Source organism: Sturnus vulgaris, chromosome 5 (assembly GCF_052056855.1).
Source record: "Sturnus vulgaris isolate bStuVul1 chromosome 5, bStuVul1.hap1, whole genome shotgun sequence".
Taxonomy (NCBI): Eukaryota; Metazoa; Chordata; class Aves; order Passeriformes; family Sturnidae; genus Sturnus; species Sturnus vulgaris.
In genome coordinates, this window is record NC_142247.1 from 18,369,296 (window position 1) to 18,387,610 (window position 18,315).

Below are 18,315 nucleotides of genomic sequence, written 5' to 3' on the forward strand. Positions count from 1 at the left end.
CTTTATCCCTTACATTTTTCCAATTTGGTACAGCTAGCTAGCTTATGTTGGACCAAATCACCATTTATCACAGAAGCCAAACCCCTCCTGGCCTATTAGGCACTCTCATTGTCTTCTATGAATGAAGGAAAGCAAGCAGAACTTTGGTCCACATCCTGAACATTAACATTTTATTATTTTCCATGCCATGGAGTTTATGATAACAAGCCTTCTACATTTGTTTTGATAATGTAGCCAAGAAACAGAAGTGCTGTCTCTAACATTAGAACCGGGAGTAAAGCAGGAGCAAAGCAGCACTCATTAGCATTGACGCCACAGAAATTGTAATGCAGTCTCTGGAAGCAATAAAAATGTGGCTAATAATTGTGGAAAGAGTCTAGGCAAGAGTATAGCTGGAACATGCCAAACTGACTGTAATTTGGATTGGCAGTCAGTCATATTATCTTGCCAGTCATTGATTACATGGATATTTGAACATTTTTTTCTGGTTAATATCAGATTTTGTATGAAAATTGGTATATTTTTTATTTACATTCCAACTCCTTGAGAGGTTTAACTTTTAGCATGGAGGACACTGAACTAGGCCTCATCATGCAATGAGGTTTTGAAAAAGCAGGGAGAAAAAAATTTAACTGTTCACAGATCCACACATATTAAAAACAAACAAATATAAAACCCAGAAAAAGTAAGAGAATTTTTTGCAATATGGTGGTTATAAAATGCCTCTCATGCATAGCAGCCATTAGCACTTTGTTGCTTGGCACTAACTCTGTCTAGATACAGGAATAAAGATGTAGGAAGAAAAGTCTGAAGAAACTGATGGGAAACTAGATAAGAATACAATGGCTGAAGAGGAATGGGGGAAAGAAAAGGGAATGTAAATGATAAGATGAAAGAATGAAAACAAAGAATGTTGGGAGGAAGTTCAGCAAAAGAATAGAAAAAATAGAAGCTGGAAGAAAAGAAGGGGAAGAGGAAAACAGGGGAAAGGAACAGGAAGAAGGAGACAAGGATGATTGTGAGAAGTGATTGGATTCAATGATTTTAAGGGCGTTTTCCAGCCTAAATGATTCCATTATTTCGTAAACTTCATATAATTTTATGTGTTATTATTCTAAATGTTTTTCTCACATGCAAAGTATTTATTTTTGGTTATAAGAAATTAAAGATATAAGGGTTCCTAATGAGGAGTGGATAATTTCATTTAATTATGAATCTAGAATTTTCGATCATTGTAATGATCATTTTGTTGCCATGCCAGAGAACTTGGAAGGGTGACAGCATCCCACCAAGTCTTGTGGGATTTCTGAGACAGCTGGAGTACTACTGAGCAAAAGTCTCTGCGATGGGGGAGGTTAATCATTATGAGGATTAAACTCAGAGAATTGAGTGCTTTGGCTCTTCATATTATACAAATGCCATTCCACTTTCTGGGAGCAATGTCTTCAATTAACCATGGGCATCTGGAAATGACCAAAGCTATCTATTTTCCCTTCCTAAGGGTATGATGATACCCTCCAGATCAGTGTGAGTGGCAACCTGGGAAGGGATTTGGTGGTTACAGACACCCTTATTTCAGTCAGTCACTGGAGTGAAAGGAGCAAACAAGGACCAGTACGAGACTGCCTCAGAGTGCCAGAGCTATGACAAGAATTGAACTGAAGTAATCATAGCATGCCTAAAAAGCAGACTGGCAGGGGGTAATTAAAACAATTATTACCACCACGAAATTAGAGGCCTTTGGTCATCTTCTCAGGCCCTTGTATCAGTGATAGAGAGAGCTCTTAAAAAGTGGAATTAGTTATTTTGCTATAGAGTGGTTCCTTATTCCTAAAGACTTAAAGAAGAATGAATTTAAAGGGCTACATAAGGGTCATTTAGAGATTGAAAAATTTCACAGGGGGATCATACTATAATTTGCCCTCAGACAAACTATGACATTATCAAAGCTCTTAGGTTTGCTCAAAGGTTTGTCAAATATGCCAAAACACAAGACAAGTGAAGTAAAACATTCAGTGATGACACAGAAAATCTGTCTTCCTGGAGCAAAGCAAACATAGATTTATTAAAACTCACAAAAGAAGAAAAAAAAAGGAAAAAATTATTCTTTGTTCAACAAATTAAAAAAAAAAAAGAAGAAGAAAAACAAACCAAAAAAATCCCAAAACTCAACAGCAGAATCTGCATTCTATATCAGGATGTAAGTTATCAAACTTTTAACATGAAAACTTATTTTTAATACATTAATTGAAATTATATTCATAAGCCTTCTTTAGTTTTCCTTTGAACAAAGGGCTGAATCTTACTGGGACCTCATTTAATTTCGATGAAATCTGACCTTGTGCAGGCCACGTCATGAAGTTGATTGCACTAAGAACTAACAGGGCTTAGGTTAACGGATTACTGTGCTGGCCTTTGAAGAAAATGCAAATCCATAATCTCATCTAATTTTATGGTTAGTTTAAATGTGTAACAGTAAAATCTCAGAGAGAACTGCTAGAAGAAAACAGCGGTTTTATCACTTGCAATAAAGCTGCATGCCCAACCTTTAACAGAAATACACCTGATTTCTCATTTTGGGAGTTAGTGAAGTGGTAGAAACAGAGGTGCAGAGCAGATCAAAATTACTCTTTACCTCCAAGAATAATTAAGCCTTTCCTTAGAAGAATGGCTGAAAATAGGGTCCCATATTCTGGAGGAGTCCAAGTTGGTTTTCTAGTAGGGGTGAAAAGAACTCTATCCATGCCATATGTTCAGAAGGTAAAGGAATCATCTGGAAAGTGGAAAATAAATGCTATTTTACTGAATAGCTAAAATATCAATGCAAGGATTTCTTGTTTTCTCCTCTTACAACATTTTAAAGGGCAAAATGAGTGCTCAAAGACATAAATTTAGTTTAGTTTTTAAACAACTTTACTTTGTGAACATATAATTTTGAAAAAGTTCTAAGTGGGAAAGCAAAGACAAGATTTTAATTATTTGTGGATTATCTATTCATTTCTACATTATTAAAACTCCTAACATTCCTGCAAAAATTGACAACTTGTAACATTTTTTTTTTCACCTCCTACAGAAATGGTGAATTAGGAACAAGCACAGATTATAACAATTGCAAATTGTTGTCATGACAGTCTTTCTTTTTAACCAAAAAATCCTTTGAACAAATATTGAACTGATGTTGTGAACATAACTGATGTGATTTTTCATACTGATCTCTGCCTTTCTTTTAATGTAGATATTTTGTTGGATGATGTCACTGATGGAGCACTCCACAAAGAAGGTCACAGTGTCAAAATTTTAGTCACTATAAACAAAGGCTATAGTCGAGCCAAGGTAAGTGCATTACCCAGAGCAGAATTATAGCTCAAGCAAATGCTGGAATATAGTAGCTCTTTTTTTTTTTTTTTTTTTTTTTTTTCTTTCAGTATTTTAAGCCTAGAACTGAAGGGAAATATCTCATAGATAGCAGCTCTCTTCCCCATCATCCATGCTCAATACAGTTAGGCACACTCCATAGACAAATGTCATATAGCTTTTTTCTGACTTTGTGGTGGCTTAGACACTACCAGATCTTAGTTTAATTAGTAGTAGGATGTCCTGGGACCTGCTATCTCTGTTTAAAAGTCATTATAAATTAGATTTATGCCTTGGTCTCCTTAGGGTGCAGCTATGAATTTGCTGCTGAGAAATGGTCATGTTTTCATGTTCTGTGTTATAAAAAATTATAAATGCAGTGCAACCTTTATTTTCAGTTATCTCTTTAAAAATACAGATGCAATCGAAGAGTAGAACAAAATTCTGTATTCCCTTCTTTATAAAGATGTATCAAAGTAATACAATCTGTACCTATTTCTGCCACAGAGATTATTACCAAACTTGTAACCTCTCATTCTAAATAACATTCCTGTTTTTCATTAGGAAAACTATGAATTCTTCATAGAAAACTAATTAGCACCATTTTTAGTCCAGTTTCCAAAAATCTCTCTTTGCAGGATCAAAAGCCACATGCATACCTGATAGGATCAATTGGAGTCAGTGGAAAAACAAAATGGGATGTTTTAGATGGTGTAATCAGACGTCTCTTTAAGGTAAGACACTGAAAAATTGGCTTATGTATTATTACAATTTTCTTTTTCATTTTTAGAAAATTTCTGTATTCTTTGAGTTGTCTTGCCAAGTTTTTGTTTTGGTTTGGGTTTGGTTTTTTTTAATATATAGCTAACACCACCTCTGAGCTTTATTCTTAATGTCGCAGTTCATTTTTTATGACTATAGGCAGTTTTCCAAATAGCTTTCATTCAATAAATATTTTTATGACTTATATTTTCATATAATTTCAGGAGTATATTTTTCGAGTGGATCCAACTACTAGCCTGGGTTTAAGCTCTGACTGCATTGCTAGCTATTGTATAGGGGATGTAACTAGAGCCCATAGCCTAGAAGTGCCTGAACTGCTTCCTTGTGGATATCTGGTTGGAGATAATAATGTCATCACTGTGAACCTGAAAGGTAAAACCCAAAGAATGCTTCTGCAGATACAGGAGAGTTCTACACTGCAGTTCTCTATCCTTTTATGTTTATTTTTCTTACACCTGATCTTTCTGTATTGTCTCTAGTTCAAGAACACATATATCACATAAACTGTCTGTAAGACATTGCATACTATCTATCACAGCCTCCTGAGGGAAATCTAAGAATATCTGTCCTCTCCTGCCTAACTTCCAAATCACAAAAAAGTACAGATTTTTAAACAGTGACAAAAAAATCAGCCCCAAAACAGAGATTACGATAAGAAATATTTATGCTTTATTCAGTTCCACAGGAAAAATTCTATACATTCCAAAAGCTCTTGGGATTTGCTATTGGAGGGGAGAGGGGGCCTTCAGGAGGACTTTACATACATTGATGTGACAACTGCTAACCCCTGTGACTGTCAATTTGACCTTTTTTTGTCATCGTTGCCAGTAACGTCTGAAACATATATCTTTGCCTCACTGAGCCTTCTCTTCACATTTAATTTGATTGCATCTCTCCCACTCATCTCAACTCACTACTGCTGTTTAATTTTTTGTGGAAGGATACCAGTATTTGTACAGTAAAGTAGCCCTTAACAGGGATTTGATTTATGAGATTTGATTTAAGAGGTATCTTACCTTGCTGTGGGCATAGCACTGATGCCATCAGATGCTGGGCCAAATAACTACCTTAGCAAGGATAAAGCAGGCCATTTTTCTTTTCTTTCATCCCCAGGAGTAGAAGAAAACAGTCTGGACAGTTTTGTGTTTGACACATTAATTCCTAAGCCAATTACCCAACGGTACTTTAATTTACTGATGGAGCATCGCAGAATTATTCTGTCGGGACCCAGTGGCACAGGAAAGACCTATTTAGCAAACAGGCTGGCTGAATATGTTATAACTAAATCTGGCAGAAAAAAAACTGAGGATGCAATTGCAACTTTTAACATAGATCACAAGTCAAGCAAGGTAAGTTACAATTGAAAATATAATCTATTGCCCAATTTGTAGTGATGATGCAGAACACATTCCATTAATTGGTGTACCCTCTTGCTGCTCAGGTAGCATTTCTGCCTACAAGAATTCAGTCTCCAAACCCAGTGATGTTCTAAACAAACCGTTGAAGCACTGTCAAGGAAGTCTCAATTTTCCCCCTCTTGAGGAAACCCACTTTAAATATAAATACTGAGTCCTAGTCCTATGTAAATTAATTTTTTGGAGTATCTGTAATTCCTTTGTCAAAAGGTTGGCTATATAGTAATACTAGTGTGACCTGCTTTTTTTATGATGATAACATCAGCCTTTGATAGCAAAGATTTCAAAGGGGTGATTTGAAATTACTGTCTTAGGCTCAGTTTCTTAATCAGCCCTGGAGAGATACAGCTGTCATGATTTCTGGTGTGCATCAGTCAGGAAGCTTCCATACTGAAATTGCCTCACACATCACGTCCTGTGGTTTACATAGCTCAGATTATCAGGTTTTTAGCAGGACTGCTGTGCTAGCCACAGATAATACTATTCACTTGGCTGTCCTGAATTGAGTGTACTCCTAACTTGGTACCTGGGAGGAAAAAAATGAAAGGGTTTTCCCAGAGCTTTCTGATTTGAAAGCTAATGAATGCCAACATAAGAAGGGAGAATATACAGATCTCAAAGGGGCAAAAGGACCATTCTGGCAAAAATAACTGCTTTTCACTGTCTTTATACAGAGGATTTGTGATGCCATTTACTTTGGCAGAGAATGTGTTTATGTTTTCTTATTATACCATACACATCTGTAAAGAAAATTGTCCTACAAAAGAGCCAGTTTTTGGATTTCTGGTAAATTTCTCAGTCTGTGCATTTTGGTGTTCGGCTGTTGTTTTTGGGATTGGATTGGTTGGGGCTTTTTCCCCCTTTTCCTTTACTTATATCAAAATTCATGTCGAATTTTTGAGTTTGTAATAAAAAAAAAAAAAAAAGACAAAGCAATACTGTCAAATACCAAGGGTATTTGAATAATACAGATGGTACTATTCCATGGGAAAAGTCTTGAGAGACACCTGATCATAAAAAGGCAAAGAAAAATCTTTCTTTAAATAAAAAAAGATGCATGTTCCCATTAAAGAAGAAAGAATCTGCTATCCCCGATCCAGAAAATAAAATGGCAATAGGAACTTTGTCCATAATACTGAGAATTTCCAACCCTGACAAAATTAGGTACCTCTAGATATACAGCTGAAAAACTTGACTAGCCCGAATTCTCAAGAGCAACTGTTGAATATGTTGAATATGAATATGAATATGAAATGTTTTGATTATAGAAAGCTCTCTTTTACTTCTGCACTAAACAGCAGCCAGACAGCTGACAGGAAAGAAGAATTTGCACAACAAATTTTATTATGAAGTGTGATAAAACATCCCCAAGAAGGCAGGCAGATTTTTAGTGAGTGCTAAAAGGAGATATCTAAAGGAACAGCTCAGTATGCCAAAATTGTGAGACAATGTGGTGGGGTTTTGGTATATTAATGTGGTATTCATAAGAACTAAGGTCCAAAAATTAATGAGTGTCTCAGCCCATTGAAAATGGCATATTTTATTATAATGTATTTTCCTCTGGATAAGAGGATATTTTATCAGGAAATGTCTAAGGAATATATCCCCCAAATCAAAATGCTTCAGTCGTTTGCCTTGTGTTTAGCACTTGTTTTTTTTTGGTAGCGTGTGGCTTTAATGTTGCCCTGTGTAATATTTTCCCTCATATGCAGATCACAGAAGGAAAACTGTTTAGCAGCCATTTTATCTTTTTGAATTTTTTTTTCCAGTAAAATTACATCTATGGTCTAATTGGATTAATCTTTTCTGGGCTTGGGGCATTTTTTTGAGATTTTGTTTTTGTTTTCCATTAATTCTGCTGAAGGATCTGCGACAATACCTAGCAAATTTAGCTGAGCAATGCAGTGCTGACAACAATGGTGCTGACCTCCCTGTCGTCATAATTCTTGATAATCTCCACCACATCAGTTCACTAAGTGACATCTTCAATGGTTTCCTCAACTGTAAATATAATAAATGGTAGGTAGTACCTCTTCTCTCCCCTTGCACACAGTTTTTACAATTAAAAGACTAAAATCTCCTGGTTACTTTGCAAAATAAAATGTCCCAGTGAAAACTTAGGCTCCCATAGACCATCTGCAAGGCTGTTATGTGTTTCAATAATTTTAGCCCTTTTCAGCCAAGAACATAGTTGTCTCCTTTGCTTCATTTCCATTACTCCCATGCTTCTCAGTGAGATGTAAATGTACCACAAAATTTAAGAATGTACTTGGCTGAATTATAGTCTTATCTTTTGCATGCTGTCAGATTACACAAGCTCATTAGTACCATGAGAACAGGTTACTCTTTGTAATAGTGGAATTTGGGATAAACCATGCCGTACAGAAGCAGCTGTGTATCTAACAGATTTGCCCTTCCTACAGTTTTCTTGCAGCAGTGCAGAAGTGCAAAACTGACTGGCTGTCCTTTATTCTCAAGAAAGAGTAAAAATAATGTTTTCTAGAATTTTTACTTGCATTTGCATTTTGCTTTACATTTTTTAATGCTGGTTATTTCTGCTGTAAAAGTGACATCATAGGGACTTCATTGTATGCAATTTCTTACTCATGAGATTCACTGGCTTTTGAAGTTAAAAAGCTGAGCCTACTGCCAAATTATGATTTACATTAAGACAGGGTTGTGTTATTTATTTCTTCATTACAGATGAGCACTAGTAAAATACGTATGTGCAAGAGGGAAATTACACAAGAATAAACATTTTAAAAAGGATACCTCAGAAATATTTTAAATCTATGACTGTAGTAGAGCCAGAGACTCTTTTGCAATTGGCCTAGTGCAGATAATAAGAAGGAATATACTCTGAATATTTGAATGAATTCTTCCTCAAAAAAATCCTACTGCTTTTTTATTTCCAGTCCCTATATTATTGGAACCATGAACCAGGGAGTTTCTTCTTCACCGAATCTGGAGATGCATCACAATTTCAGGTACATTCACTCTGTATTTTACTGTGGCCATGTTTGCACAGCTCCCTGCTCCTAAGCCCAGTTCTTTGACAAATATTGATCTTGTATCTCATCACAGTAGAGTACTTCAGTTTCAGTGTCTCTCCTCTATTGATGGGTCTCTGAATGCTGTTGGGGAATGGTAAAAGAAATAAGATACTGTCTGGCACCTCTAGCAAGTTGCTGAAGATGATTGCATTCCTGCATTTCATTTGTCTTCAGCAGTGTCTTGAATTCCTGCTGGAACCTGAAATGGCTGTGTTGAAACTGTGAGCAGTAATGAGGTTATTGGAGCAGTGTTATACTTGCTGACTAATGAGACTCTATGACATGACTTTCATCTATATGTTTAAGAGGAAATAATGTATTTGCTATTCATTGCTGCTTGACATTTACCTCTTCTACCCAGGTGGGTGCTGTGTGCTAATCACACAGAGCCTGTTAAAGGTTTCTTAGGCCGATATCTGAGAAGGAAACTGATTGAAACTGAAATAGAAAAGAACATACGCAATAATGAGCTTATGAAAATCATTGACTGGATCCCCAAAACATGGCATCATCTCAACAGCTTCCTAGAAACTCACAGCTCTTCAGATGTAACCATTGGTGAGTCCATTGGTGGAATGGTTTGAAATAAGGATGCAGGCTGAGCGTTATAGGGATTTGTGAAGAATATATTACTATTTTTTTAAGTTACCATGTCTCAATGGGAAATACAACGTAAGTGTAGGGAATGTGTCTAGTTGTCAGCAAGACTCAAAAGAAAATTGAAAGTTTAATGAGAGAGTATATATATATTTCCTGGTAGTTCTTCCTTTGCTGCTAAATACTTTCAAGTAAAATATTGCAATTTTTAAAACTAAATTTAAAAATAATTACTACAATAGTAACTTTCTTGAGCTTACTTTTTTTCTCCTGCTTTCACACCGCAGTATAATTACAGCAATAAAAACCCTTGGACCTGAGGCCTTTTAATGGAATAACTGTTAGCAAAGATGTCCACTTTTACATAGCTTTGCCATAAAACTTGTAAATGTTCATCAGGCCCTAAAGTATGACTAAATGACACCAGTCCATTTTTAATAACAGGAGACTGTTAACTTCTTTAATGTACCCTGTTTTAGTATTCTCTTAGCTTGAACTTGTTCTGATACTGCTCTTTTAATTTCAAGAAGATTATTTTAAGTGTGTTTCCTAGTTCTACCTTTTCTAATTCACGACTTGGCTTCTCAGGTCCCCGTCTCTTTCTCCCTTGCCCTATGGATGTTGATGGCTCCAGAGTGTGGTTCACAGACCTTTGGAACTATTCCCTGGTTCCATATCTTCTGGAAGCTGTGAGAGAAGGACTCCAGGTATGTAATTTGTTTCCTAGAAATGTTTTTAATGGCTTTCAAAGGCTTTCTCTAAGCTGTTTTTAAACAATGCATCCTGGTATGAATGCTTTTGCATTTGCAAGAGGAAAATCTTTGAATAGGTTATCAAAGGCAGAGTCAAATTCCTTTTGACCTGCTCTTACTCCAATATATAATTTGGCAACATATCTTGTATTTTATGAAGAGGGATTTTTCTCTGTGTCTGGAGGAAGGTGGGTTTTTTCCACTGTTTAAAGAGTTCCCAGCATGGCTAAAAACAGCTCAGATTGTCTCTCTGAGTCAAGGCAGTCTCAGCCTACCCTTGAATGGAACAGTTAATAAGCTTTACACTGGAGCCAGAAAATAGCTTTGGTCTCTGCAGTCCTCCCACCACCTACATACACATGTAGGTAGATGGGTTTGTGGGAAAAAGTTTGTGAATAAGGATGTTCTCATAGAATCATAGAAAGGCTTGGATTGGAAAGGATCTAAAATATCATCTAATTCCTGGCCTTGAACACTTACAGGGATGGGGCATCCACAACTTCTCTGGGCAGGCTATTCCAGTGCCTCACCACCCTCACTGTAAAGAATTTCTTCCTAACATCTAATCTAAATCTCTCCTGCCTCAATTTAAAACCATTCTCCCCTCTCTTATTACTATCTGCCCACATTAAAATGTTGTTCCCCTTCTTTTTATTAGCCCCCTGGAAGGTTGTAATGAGGTCTTCCCCAGGAGGATAACTCTCTGGGTTATACCAGATGAGGTTAGGATTTTAGATAATTCTACATCTTTGGAGGAAACCTAAATCTTTACATCAATCCACTCTCTTTTTTTATTTTTTATTTTTCCCCCAATGTTTAATTGGATTTCTCCCTTTTCCTTTTTTTATTTATGCACTGCAATTCTATGTCCTCTAAAAAGATGCATTGTGGAAAGGCATTTTATTGCACATAGCATCTTTCCACATGACACCAAAAGAAATTACTGCATAGTGCAGGGGGGATTGTTATGGACTAGGCAAGGAACTGTGTAAGCAGCTGTAGTTTCTTTATCACCTGTATTGACACAGTGACATACTGATGCAATGAAGGTTTAGAATCTTGCCTGTTGAATATCTCATGCTTTCCTAACACTGCTTCTCTCTCTGGGAATTGCAGTGTTTATGCCTGGTGCAGAATACTGCCAAACATTTGATAGAACAGCCACAGTGAGATTAACAGTACTTGTTTAGACCAGCTATAAAAACGCAGTGATATTCTTCATGCTCATATTTTCCCAAGCATACAGGGTAACTGCTTAAATGAAAACTTCAGTTGTGGAGCAGAAGATGGCAGCATATAGAAGAAAATATGTTTGTTTCATGAGCTGTACCAATTTTAGGTGCTTTGGATGGTTCCCATAGAATAAAATCATTAATAATAAAGAGAAATCTTTTATATCATATAATTAAGTGTTCCTAGAAGCAAAGAGAGATAGAAACTGCCTTTCTGGTCAGGTACTTTGCAAAATCCCTTGTCAGACATAGGATTTACAAACCTTGCTCTAGATTCCAGAAAAGATTTAGTCACTGTTAATCTCAGATGAAGGGAAGTGCTACAGCCTGGAGTTAGCCTATACCTCTGAGAAACATTTCTCTTGGCTTATTTAGGCAGATCCCTGTTATAGCAGCCTAGCCTCAGTGCAGGGCAGAAGAAGTCTGAATATCTCTGTGCCTAATACAGAGAATCTGGGTGCCTAACCTGCAGCTCTGCATTTGGCAAGTGCCTGGCAGCAGGTGTTGCAGTGATAAGCACAGCCCATCATTCTGCCTTTATCACTAAAGTCCTTCCCTGTTATAGTCCCTTTAGGAGTGCAGCCCACCTATATCCTTCCTGAGTAAGTGCCCTGCTAATAGCGTGGTGTTCTCTGGATTGTGTGAAACTGTTTGAGTCGGGAGAAATTACAAAAAGCCCTGGTGGGTGGCTTCCCATCCCAGTGTGTCATTGTCACAGCTAAAGGAAATCTAAAAAGCAGCAACCAAGGGGCTCTCAGTTAACACATTGCTTGTGAACAGCAATACAGAGAGGAGCGAATTTTGGTGAGGAAGCTACCAGATCTCCTAATATTACAAAATTCTTATTCTCATTCTTCCTCTCCTCCTCCTCCTCCCAGATTCATAAGTATTTTATGCTTCATAGTAAGGAAAAATATATCCCTTGTGAAGTTCTTCTCTTAACCTTCTGAAAGTTAAGACATGGAGGATGTGGACAAATGTCTGCTCCAGCATCTCATTCTGCTGCAAAAAGTGAACAATAGTTCAAAAAGTGCCACCCTCTAATTCACTTAAAAAAATTCAATTAACTTAAATGCTTTTGATAGATCTGTGTTAATTTTCCTGATATGCCTTAAGAAACTTACCTGGAGGTCTCATTTCACATTGCATCAAGATCTTGCTGGTGTCTACAAATGTCACTAGTTATGGAGCATTTTCCAATCTACAGCCACTGTGTGTATTGAAGGAGCACTAGTGGAGATGATCCAATCTCCTTAGGGTCTAATTTTATCTGAGTACTGAAAACATCTGAAAGCAAATCTCTTTCTAAAATGGTTTAGATGTTTGTGATGACTTTTATCTGCTGTTAAAACTGTTACTGAAAACTCTGTAGAATACTTACCTGTGTTATATCCATAATATAGATGTACGGTAAGAGGGCACCCTGGGAGGATCCCTCCAAGTGGGTCGGTGATACCTATCCATGGAGCTCTGCAACTCTACAGCATGAGTGGCCATCACTACTTCAGTTAAGGCCTGAAGATGTTGGTTATGAAGGTTATGCATCAGCAAAAGAAGGAACAACCTCTAAGCACGTTCCGCAGACTGATACAGAGGGGGATCCCTTGGTAAGTTCAAACTTTTGGGGAAAGGCTTTTTAGTATGCACTTTGCTCTCACATGTTAAACCATACACTGTGCAGTAAAAAAGTACTGTGCACCTGTTCCAGAATAGGCTTTTAAACTGAATCCTCCTATAATGTATGAAAATGTTGAAAATTAAAGGAAGCAGGAGGGCATGTATCACCAACACGTTAATATGTCCTTACATTGTTTGTATTTCCTATCTGGTCAGATTTATCTGGTACATGTATCAGGTCTTCATCATTATATTTTTTGGGTACCACTCTTCAGCAGCTTATTTATAAATTTTATCATGAAAACATCTTTCTTCATGGGGCAGTTTTCAGCTACATTATACAAATGAAGGACTGCGATATTCACATTGTCTAACTTACCTATGATAGAGAATTTAGTGAAAATATAAATTAGCCATCTTCACATTTCTCATAATATTTCAAGATAACTGACAACTGTGTAATGGTCTTAATGTAGAAGGAATGCAAGTGTGGTGGCATTAAATGATTAAGAAGATGATTTCCTTCAATGCCATGTATTGTTTTATTTAAATATGATCCCAGGCATTCAGATTTACCATTGCCTCCTCTGATAATGGGCTATTAAAATGCATATGTTGAACTGCTATTCTTATGTAGTGCTTTCTCTGTGGACTGCCTTTATCACAATTCAAAATACCATTTTAGAGAACTCTATTTCTAGAATACAGGCAGCCCTTGGAAAAGGGAATTTCTCCGAGATAAATGCATTTAACTCTTAACAGTGTTAAGAAAATGGTTCCACAGCCTCACTGTTTCATGTTCAAAAACAGATCTTGCGTCCTGAAGAAGTGTAGGAAATCATCTTATTTGAACTCCTGTCCCATTTCATGAGCTTTCAGGTGATAATTTGACCCTGTGATTTGGGCTTCCAGTGAGTGTGTTGGACAGGCTTCCAGCCCAGCATATTCTCCACTATGATGAAAACTCAGGCTATAGGCAGCCTGAGTTCATTGTCCACTCACCTCTGCTCCCTGCACACTGTGGTCTGCATCTGTACCTGAGTAAATATCTGAATAAATATTGAAAGTTGTGACTGGAGGGTTTGCCCCCACCTCCAGTGGAGCTCATGGGTGGACAGACACTGCACTTGTGGAAACGGGACACGTCTCATGCAGGATGTATTGAACACCCACCACAGGTATCCTATGTTCACAAGTATGGATACCTATTAAAGCCTCAGCAAAAGCTATGCTATGTTGTTGAACACTTCAGTGCCTAGAGAAAACTTCACTGTGCAAGTTGAAAGCATAGAAATATAAGGATTTCTGAACAAACTGAAAATAGGGGCTTGAAGCACAAACCAATAGGAGCACATATTTGGCTTTGGTTTTTCTCTGCCTGCTTTTTGTAGCAACAGTGTATTTGTTCCTTGAAAAACACTGAAGCACTGTCAACATTGTTTCCAGTCCCTAGTATGCTGGCAGAAGTGGATGCTTTATAAATAAAATTCTGACCATTATACAGTCAGGCATCAAGCATCCAAGTAATTTTCGGGATCTTAATGCTGTTATTTGATGATTTTCAGATGGATTTAAGGTATCAATAATCCCTAAATTATGGGAGGCTCTACTCTCCTGGGTAGGAAGATCTGTTGCTGTTCCACTCTTGAGATCAGCCCCTCAGCAGCAGATGGGACTCATTTATGAAGCAGCTGGCATCAGTCCACCCCTCTCCCATTCCCTCCCCATCTTTCTCTTGTAGAGGGGTATGTTACTGTGATTATGTTTTCAGTTGCTTTTCCAGTGTAATGCATCTACACCATCCAAAAATTATCTGGAAGCTTGACTGTCTCCAAATATGGGCCCAGATGTCCAGCTGAGATACAGCTTCCTTCCTCTGCCAGTGTTGCAGCTGCAGCTGGCCTCGCCCCTGAATTAAAGAGAGTTATCAGGCAGCTCCACTGTATCCCTCTTTGGACCTTTTAACTTCTATTTAAAAACCAGAAGGCAATGAAAAGAGTGCCAGTAGGAGCCGCTAACACCCTGCCCTTTCTGAAATCCTTTTGTATGGTCACTCGTCTAGGTACCAGCACACCTCGTACAGCAAAGGAGCTTAATTAAATTTTAACACGGTCACTGCAGTATTAGATGAGATGAGATTATGTAAATATTGCTTTTTTCTTTCAGATGAATATGCTAATGAGGCTTCAAGAGGCAGCCAACTATTCGAGCGCACAGAGCTGTGACAGTGATAGCACCAGCCACCATGATGACATTTTGGATTCATCCCTTGAATCAACTCTCTGAAAGGGACAAATCTTGCTGTAGGATGATGGTAAAATCTGTTTCCACTAGACCACTGCCAGTATTAAAGCAGCACACCGAGGTCTCTGAATAAGAATGGTGTGTTGTAGGGAGGCAGGAGACCTAACTCTGCAAAGTCAGGAAGAAAAATTGAAGTGGAAAGCTTGAATTAGTTTTATTTCAAGGCATTTCAATACCTATGGAGCCAAGTGAGACTCCATTTGTCAACTGGAAAGTGCCCTAGACCAAGGGCATCTGAGCAGATTGCACACGTGTTAGCCAAACTGGAATATTTTTTTCCCCTTATCCTCTTTCTCTCTCTCTCTGTCTCTCTGTGTTTCTCTGTACAAGTTTACAGAGAAACTTCTTTGGGTTATGTTTTTCCTTTAGTTTACCCTGAGGTGCTGCATGAACAATGCAGTCTTCTAATTATCTTCTAACCTCTGTTGTGCCGCATGGTGCTGGTCACAGGACGGCAGTGGTGTTTGTGTTATACACTACTGCCCATTCCAAAATGAGCAAAAGATGATAGTAACTCAGAAAGCACAAACAGTATTGTGCAATCACCAGAAAACATGACTGTGATATGCTGGATAAGTGCCAATTTAATTCTAACTGCCATGGTCACGGTGATGCGCTCCATCAAGTTTTTAGTACACAAGTCACAGATTTTATAAAGTTATTTTTACCACAAGGGTCTTTTTTAACCGCCTGCCCACTCCTTAACAACAGTTTTCTACCAATTATTAACCAACACTGATTAAAGGCTTTTTAGGGCTTCATTTGTTTGAGCCTTTTCAGTGAAAGAAGGAACATTTCTTATGGTGCTGTCTCACTGCCTTAAAACAGATTTCTAGAACAGTTTTACAGTTGGTTTAATTCCTAAACCATTGGTAATTTACACTGTTTTTTTCTTCATTTACTAATGAGAAAACATCAGTTAACATAGTAGCCTCATATCTGTATATCATGATTTTTTAAAGTAATGGATACGAGAAAGAACAGTTGCTATATAATATTTTTATCTTGTGAATAAGATTTCTCTGCCTACCCTCAGAAGTACACAAGGAACCTAAACCCACTTTCACTGCCACCTAAATGCTGACAAAATTGGTTCAAATCCATTTGGTCCCATGGAATGGAATTTTTGGGAGGATAGATGTTTTGAATACTTATCCAGCAGAGCTGGATGCACTTGATGCAGCATGAGCACAAATATATGGGTTTTGTTTTTTTTTTTTCCTTTTTCTAGTTTCAGCATGTTGTTTTGATTGCTATAGTTGTACATGAAGAATTCAGCATAAAAGAACACTGAAGCAGTGATGTCCACTGTGGAAGAGGAAGAGTTTATACTGTAAAAGTGGGTTGGTTTTGCACAGTCTACTGGGTGGGTATTGTAAATAAAGAGAAAAAGAAAAAAAAAAAAGAAAGAAAAAAAAAAGCCTTGCACAAATCAAATCAAAAACAAACAAACAAAAAAAAATTGTATTTTATTCTGTTGGTGTTAAGAGATGTTTCACTTGCTGAGATTTCCTGTATGTTGCAAACAAATACAGAATGCAAAACCTAAAAGCTGTTATTACCTGGTGTGTTTGTCCTGTACTTACAGTTGTTACGACTATGCAGGAGCTATCAATGCTACAGTTAGCACGTTTCAATATCTGTACGAAACCAATACATTTTGGGGGGGAAAGTCTGAAAATGTTCTAAGTTCATATGTCACAGCAGGCTACAACCAGACTGCATCTGGACTGCTCAGAGTAACTGGAAACACTTTTTCCACAAGAGCCATGAGGTTAAAATAGGTGCACGTGAACAAGAAGGTACCTAAGGGCTCTGGCATTGTGTAGTCATGTACTGTACACCTCCATGGATGTGACCTTCGGGATGTGTATCTGGTGCTATTCACTCCTCGTGGCCTCCCCGTGGCCACCTGCTGTAACTTTAAACAATCAATGCAGTTTCCAAATGGCACTGAGCTGCATCGCTGAATCTAGAGGTTCCTACACGGTGCTATTGCCCTAATAAATCTCTGAATTTATGCACGTAGGATTCAGTCTGACTAACATCATGCCCCCCAAATCTGGATCCGTTTCTGATGCAAAACGTCAGTTCATACACCTTGACTGACTCAAAGAACTAAGGCAAAGCTGCTCTTTCTTGTACCTGTGCTCTGAGCAAACCTGCAAATCTTTTCCTGCCATATTTAGCTCACAAACACACAATATTGCATATACAAAACTTCCTGCAATACATCTCAGTGAGTCCACCTAGTTTACAACTCAGAAATTGTTTGTGAAACATTTGTCTGTACACATTTTATATTTTGTACATTTTTGATGTAACATATCTTGTAAATAGACAGAAACAGTGAAATAAATCATCTGAAAATTTTTGTAGTCTTTGTAAAACCCTAATAATAAGTATTTGGTGTCATCGGACTTAACTGGATGATGTATTTTCTATTGGTTTATTGTTCCTCTAGCTTGTAAACCAGCTTGCGTATATTTTTTTTGCAGGTGTGCACACTGTATCTGTCTAAATTATTACTTTGCCATTAAAGTGGAATTATTTATTGAAAACACAGTCTGGTGTTTTTGCAGTCAGGACTACTTAACAGATATTATTTCAAATATATGAACATGAAAACAAAATTACATACTGAAGGATGTGATTTTTCTGTGTTCAGGAGAACTAATCTCTGTAGAAACAAAATTAAGTACTCTTTCCAGTTCCAACGATTCAGCAGGATCTTTGAATGGATGTTTCCTTGGTGGGAACAGGTTATGCCATTCAGAAACAACTTCACAATCTCCCCATTCTCAGAATTATTTTAAAATAAAAGCCTGTTGATTTTAGTGACGAAAAATCTGTCCAAAACTGATGAAGTATAATGCCTTATTTTGAAAACCAAAGAAATTAGAGGTTCTTCCTCAGCAGGTATACATCAGTATTATTTGATAGAATTCAAAGAAGAAAAGTGTAATTTTCTTAGTCACCTAATCATAGACTTTGAGCTTGGAAGAGATCATTATGCTCCTGCAAGTTGCAGCACATCATCTATAAGTCTCAGCATCAGGTCTGTAGTTTCTCCTGGAAGTGCAATATCCCAGGAAAGATCTTTAGACGTATCAGTACAGAGAAGAAGATTCATCACCTCATTAAAGATGTGGATAATTATTCACTGGGTGATTTGGGTTTTTTAAAGGCTTTATTTGCAGTTAAATCT

General features: G+C 37.4%; 1 protein-coding gene across 9 annotated transcripts in view; it reads left to right on the forward strand.

Moving 5' to 3' along the window:
- Positions 1-17,668, forward strand: part of NAV3 (neuron navigator 3) — a 510,531-nt gene extending 492,863 nt beyond the window's left edge. For all 9 annotated transcript variants that reach the window (XM_088164978.1, XM_088164973.1, XM_088164974.1 and 6 more), the window contains 10 exons: positions 3,236-3,333; positions 3,993-4,088; positions 4,341-4,509; positions 5,251-5,486; positions 7,417-7,571; positions 8,468-8,539; positions 8,967-9,163; positions 9,791-9,909; positions 12,590-12,793; positions 14,970-17,668. In XM_088164978.1, the coding sequence (XP_088021104.1) occupies positions 3,236-3,333; positions 3,993-4,088; positions 4,341-4,509; positions 5,251-5,486; positions 7,417-7,571; positions 8,468-8,539; positions 8,967-9,163; positions 9,791-9,909; positions 12,590-12,793; positions 14,970-15,089 (1,466 nt within the window). In that variant the 3' untranslated portion in view covers positions 15,090-17,668. The remainder of the gene's footprint in view (positions 1-3,235; positions 3,334-3,992; positions 4,089-4,340; positions 4,510-5,250; positions 5,487-7,416; positions 7,572-8,467; positions 8,540-8,966; positions 9,164-9,790; positions 9,910-12,589; positions 12,794-14,969) is intronic.
- The last annotated feature ends 647 nt before the right edge of the window (positions 17,669-18,315 follow it).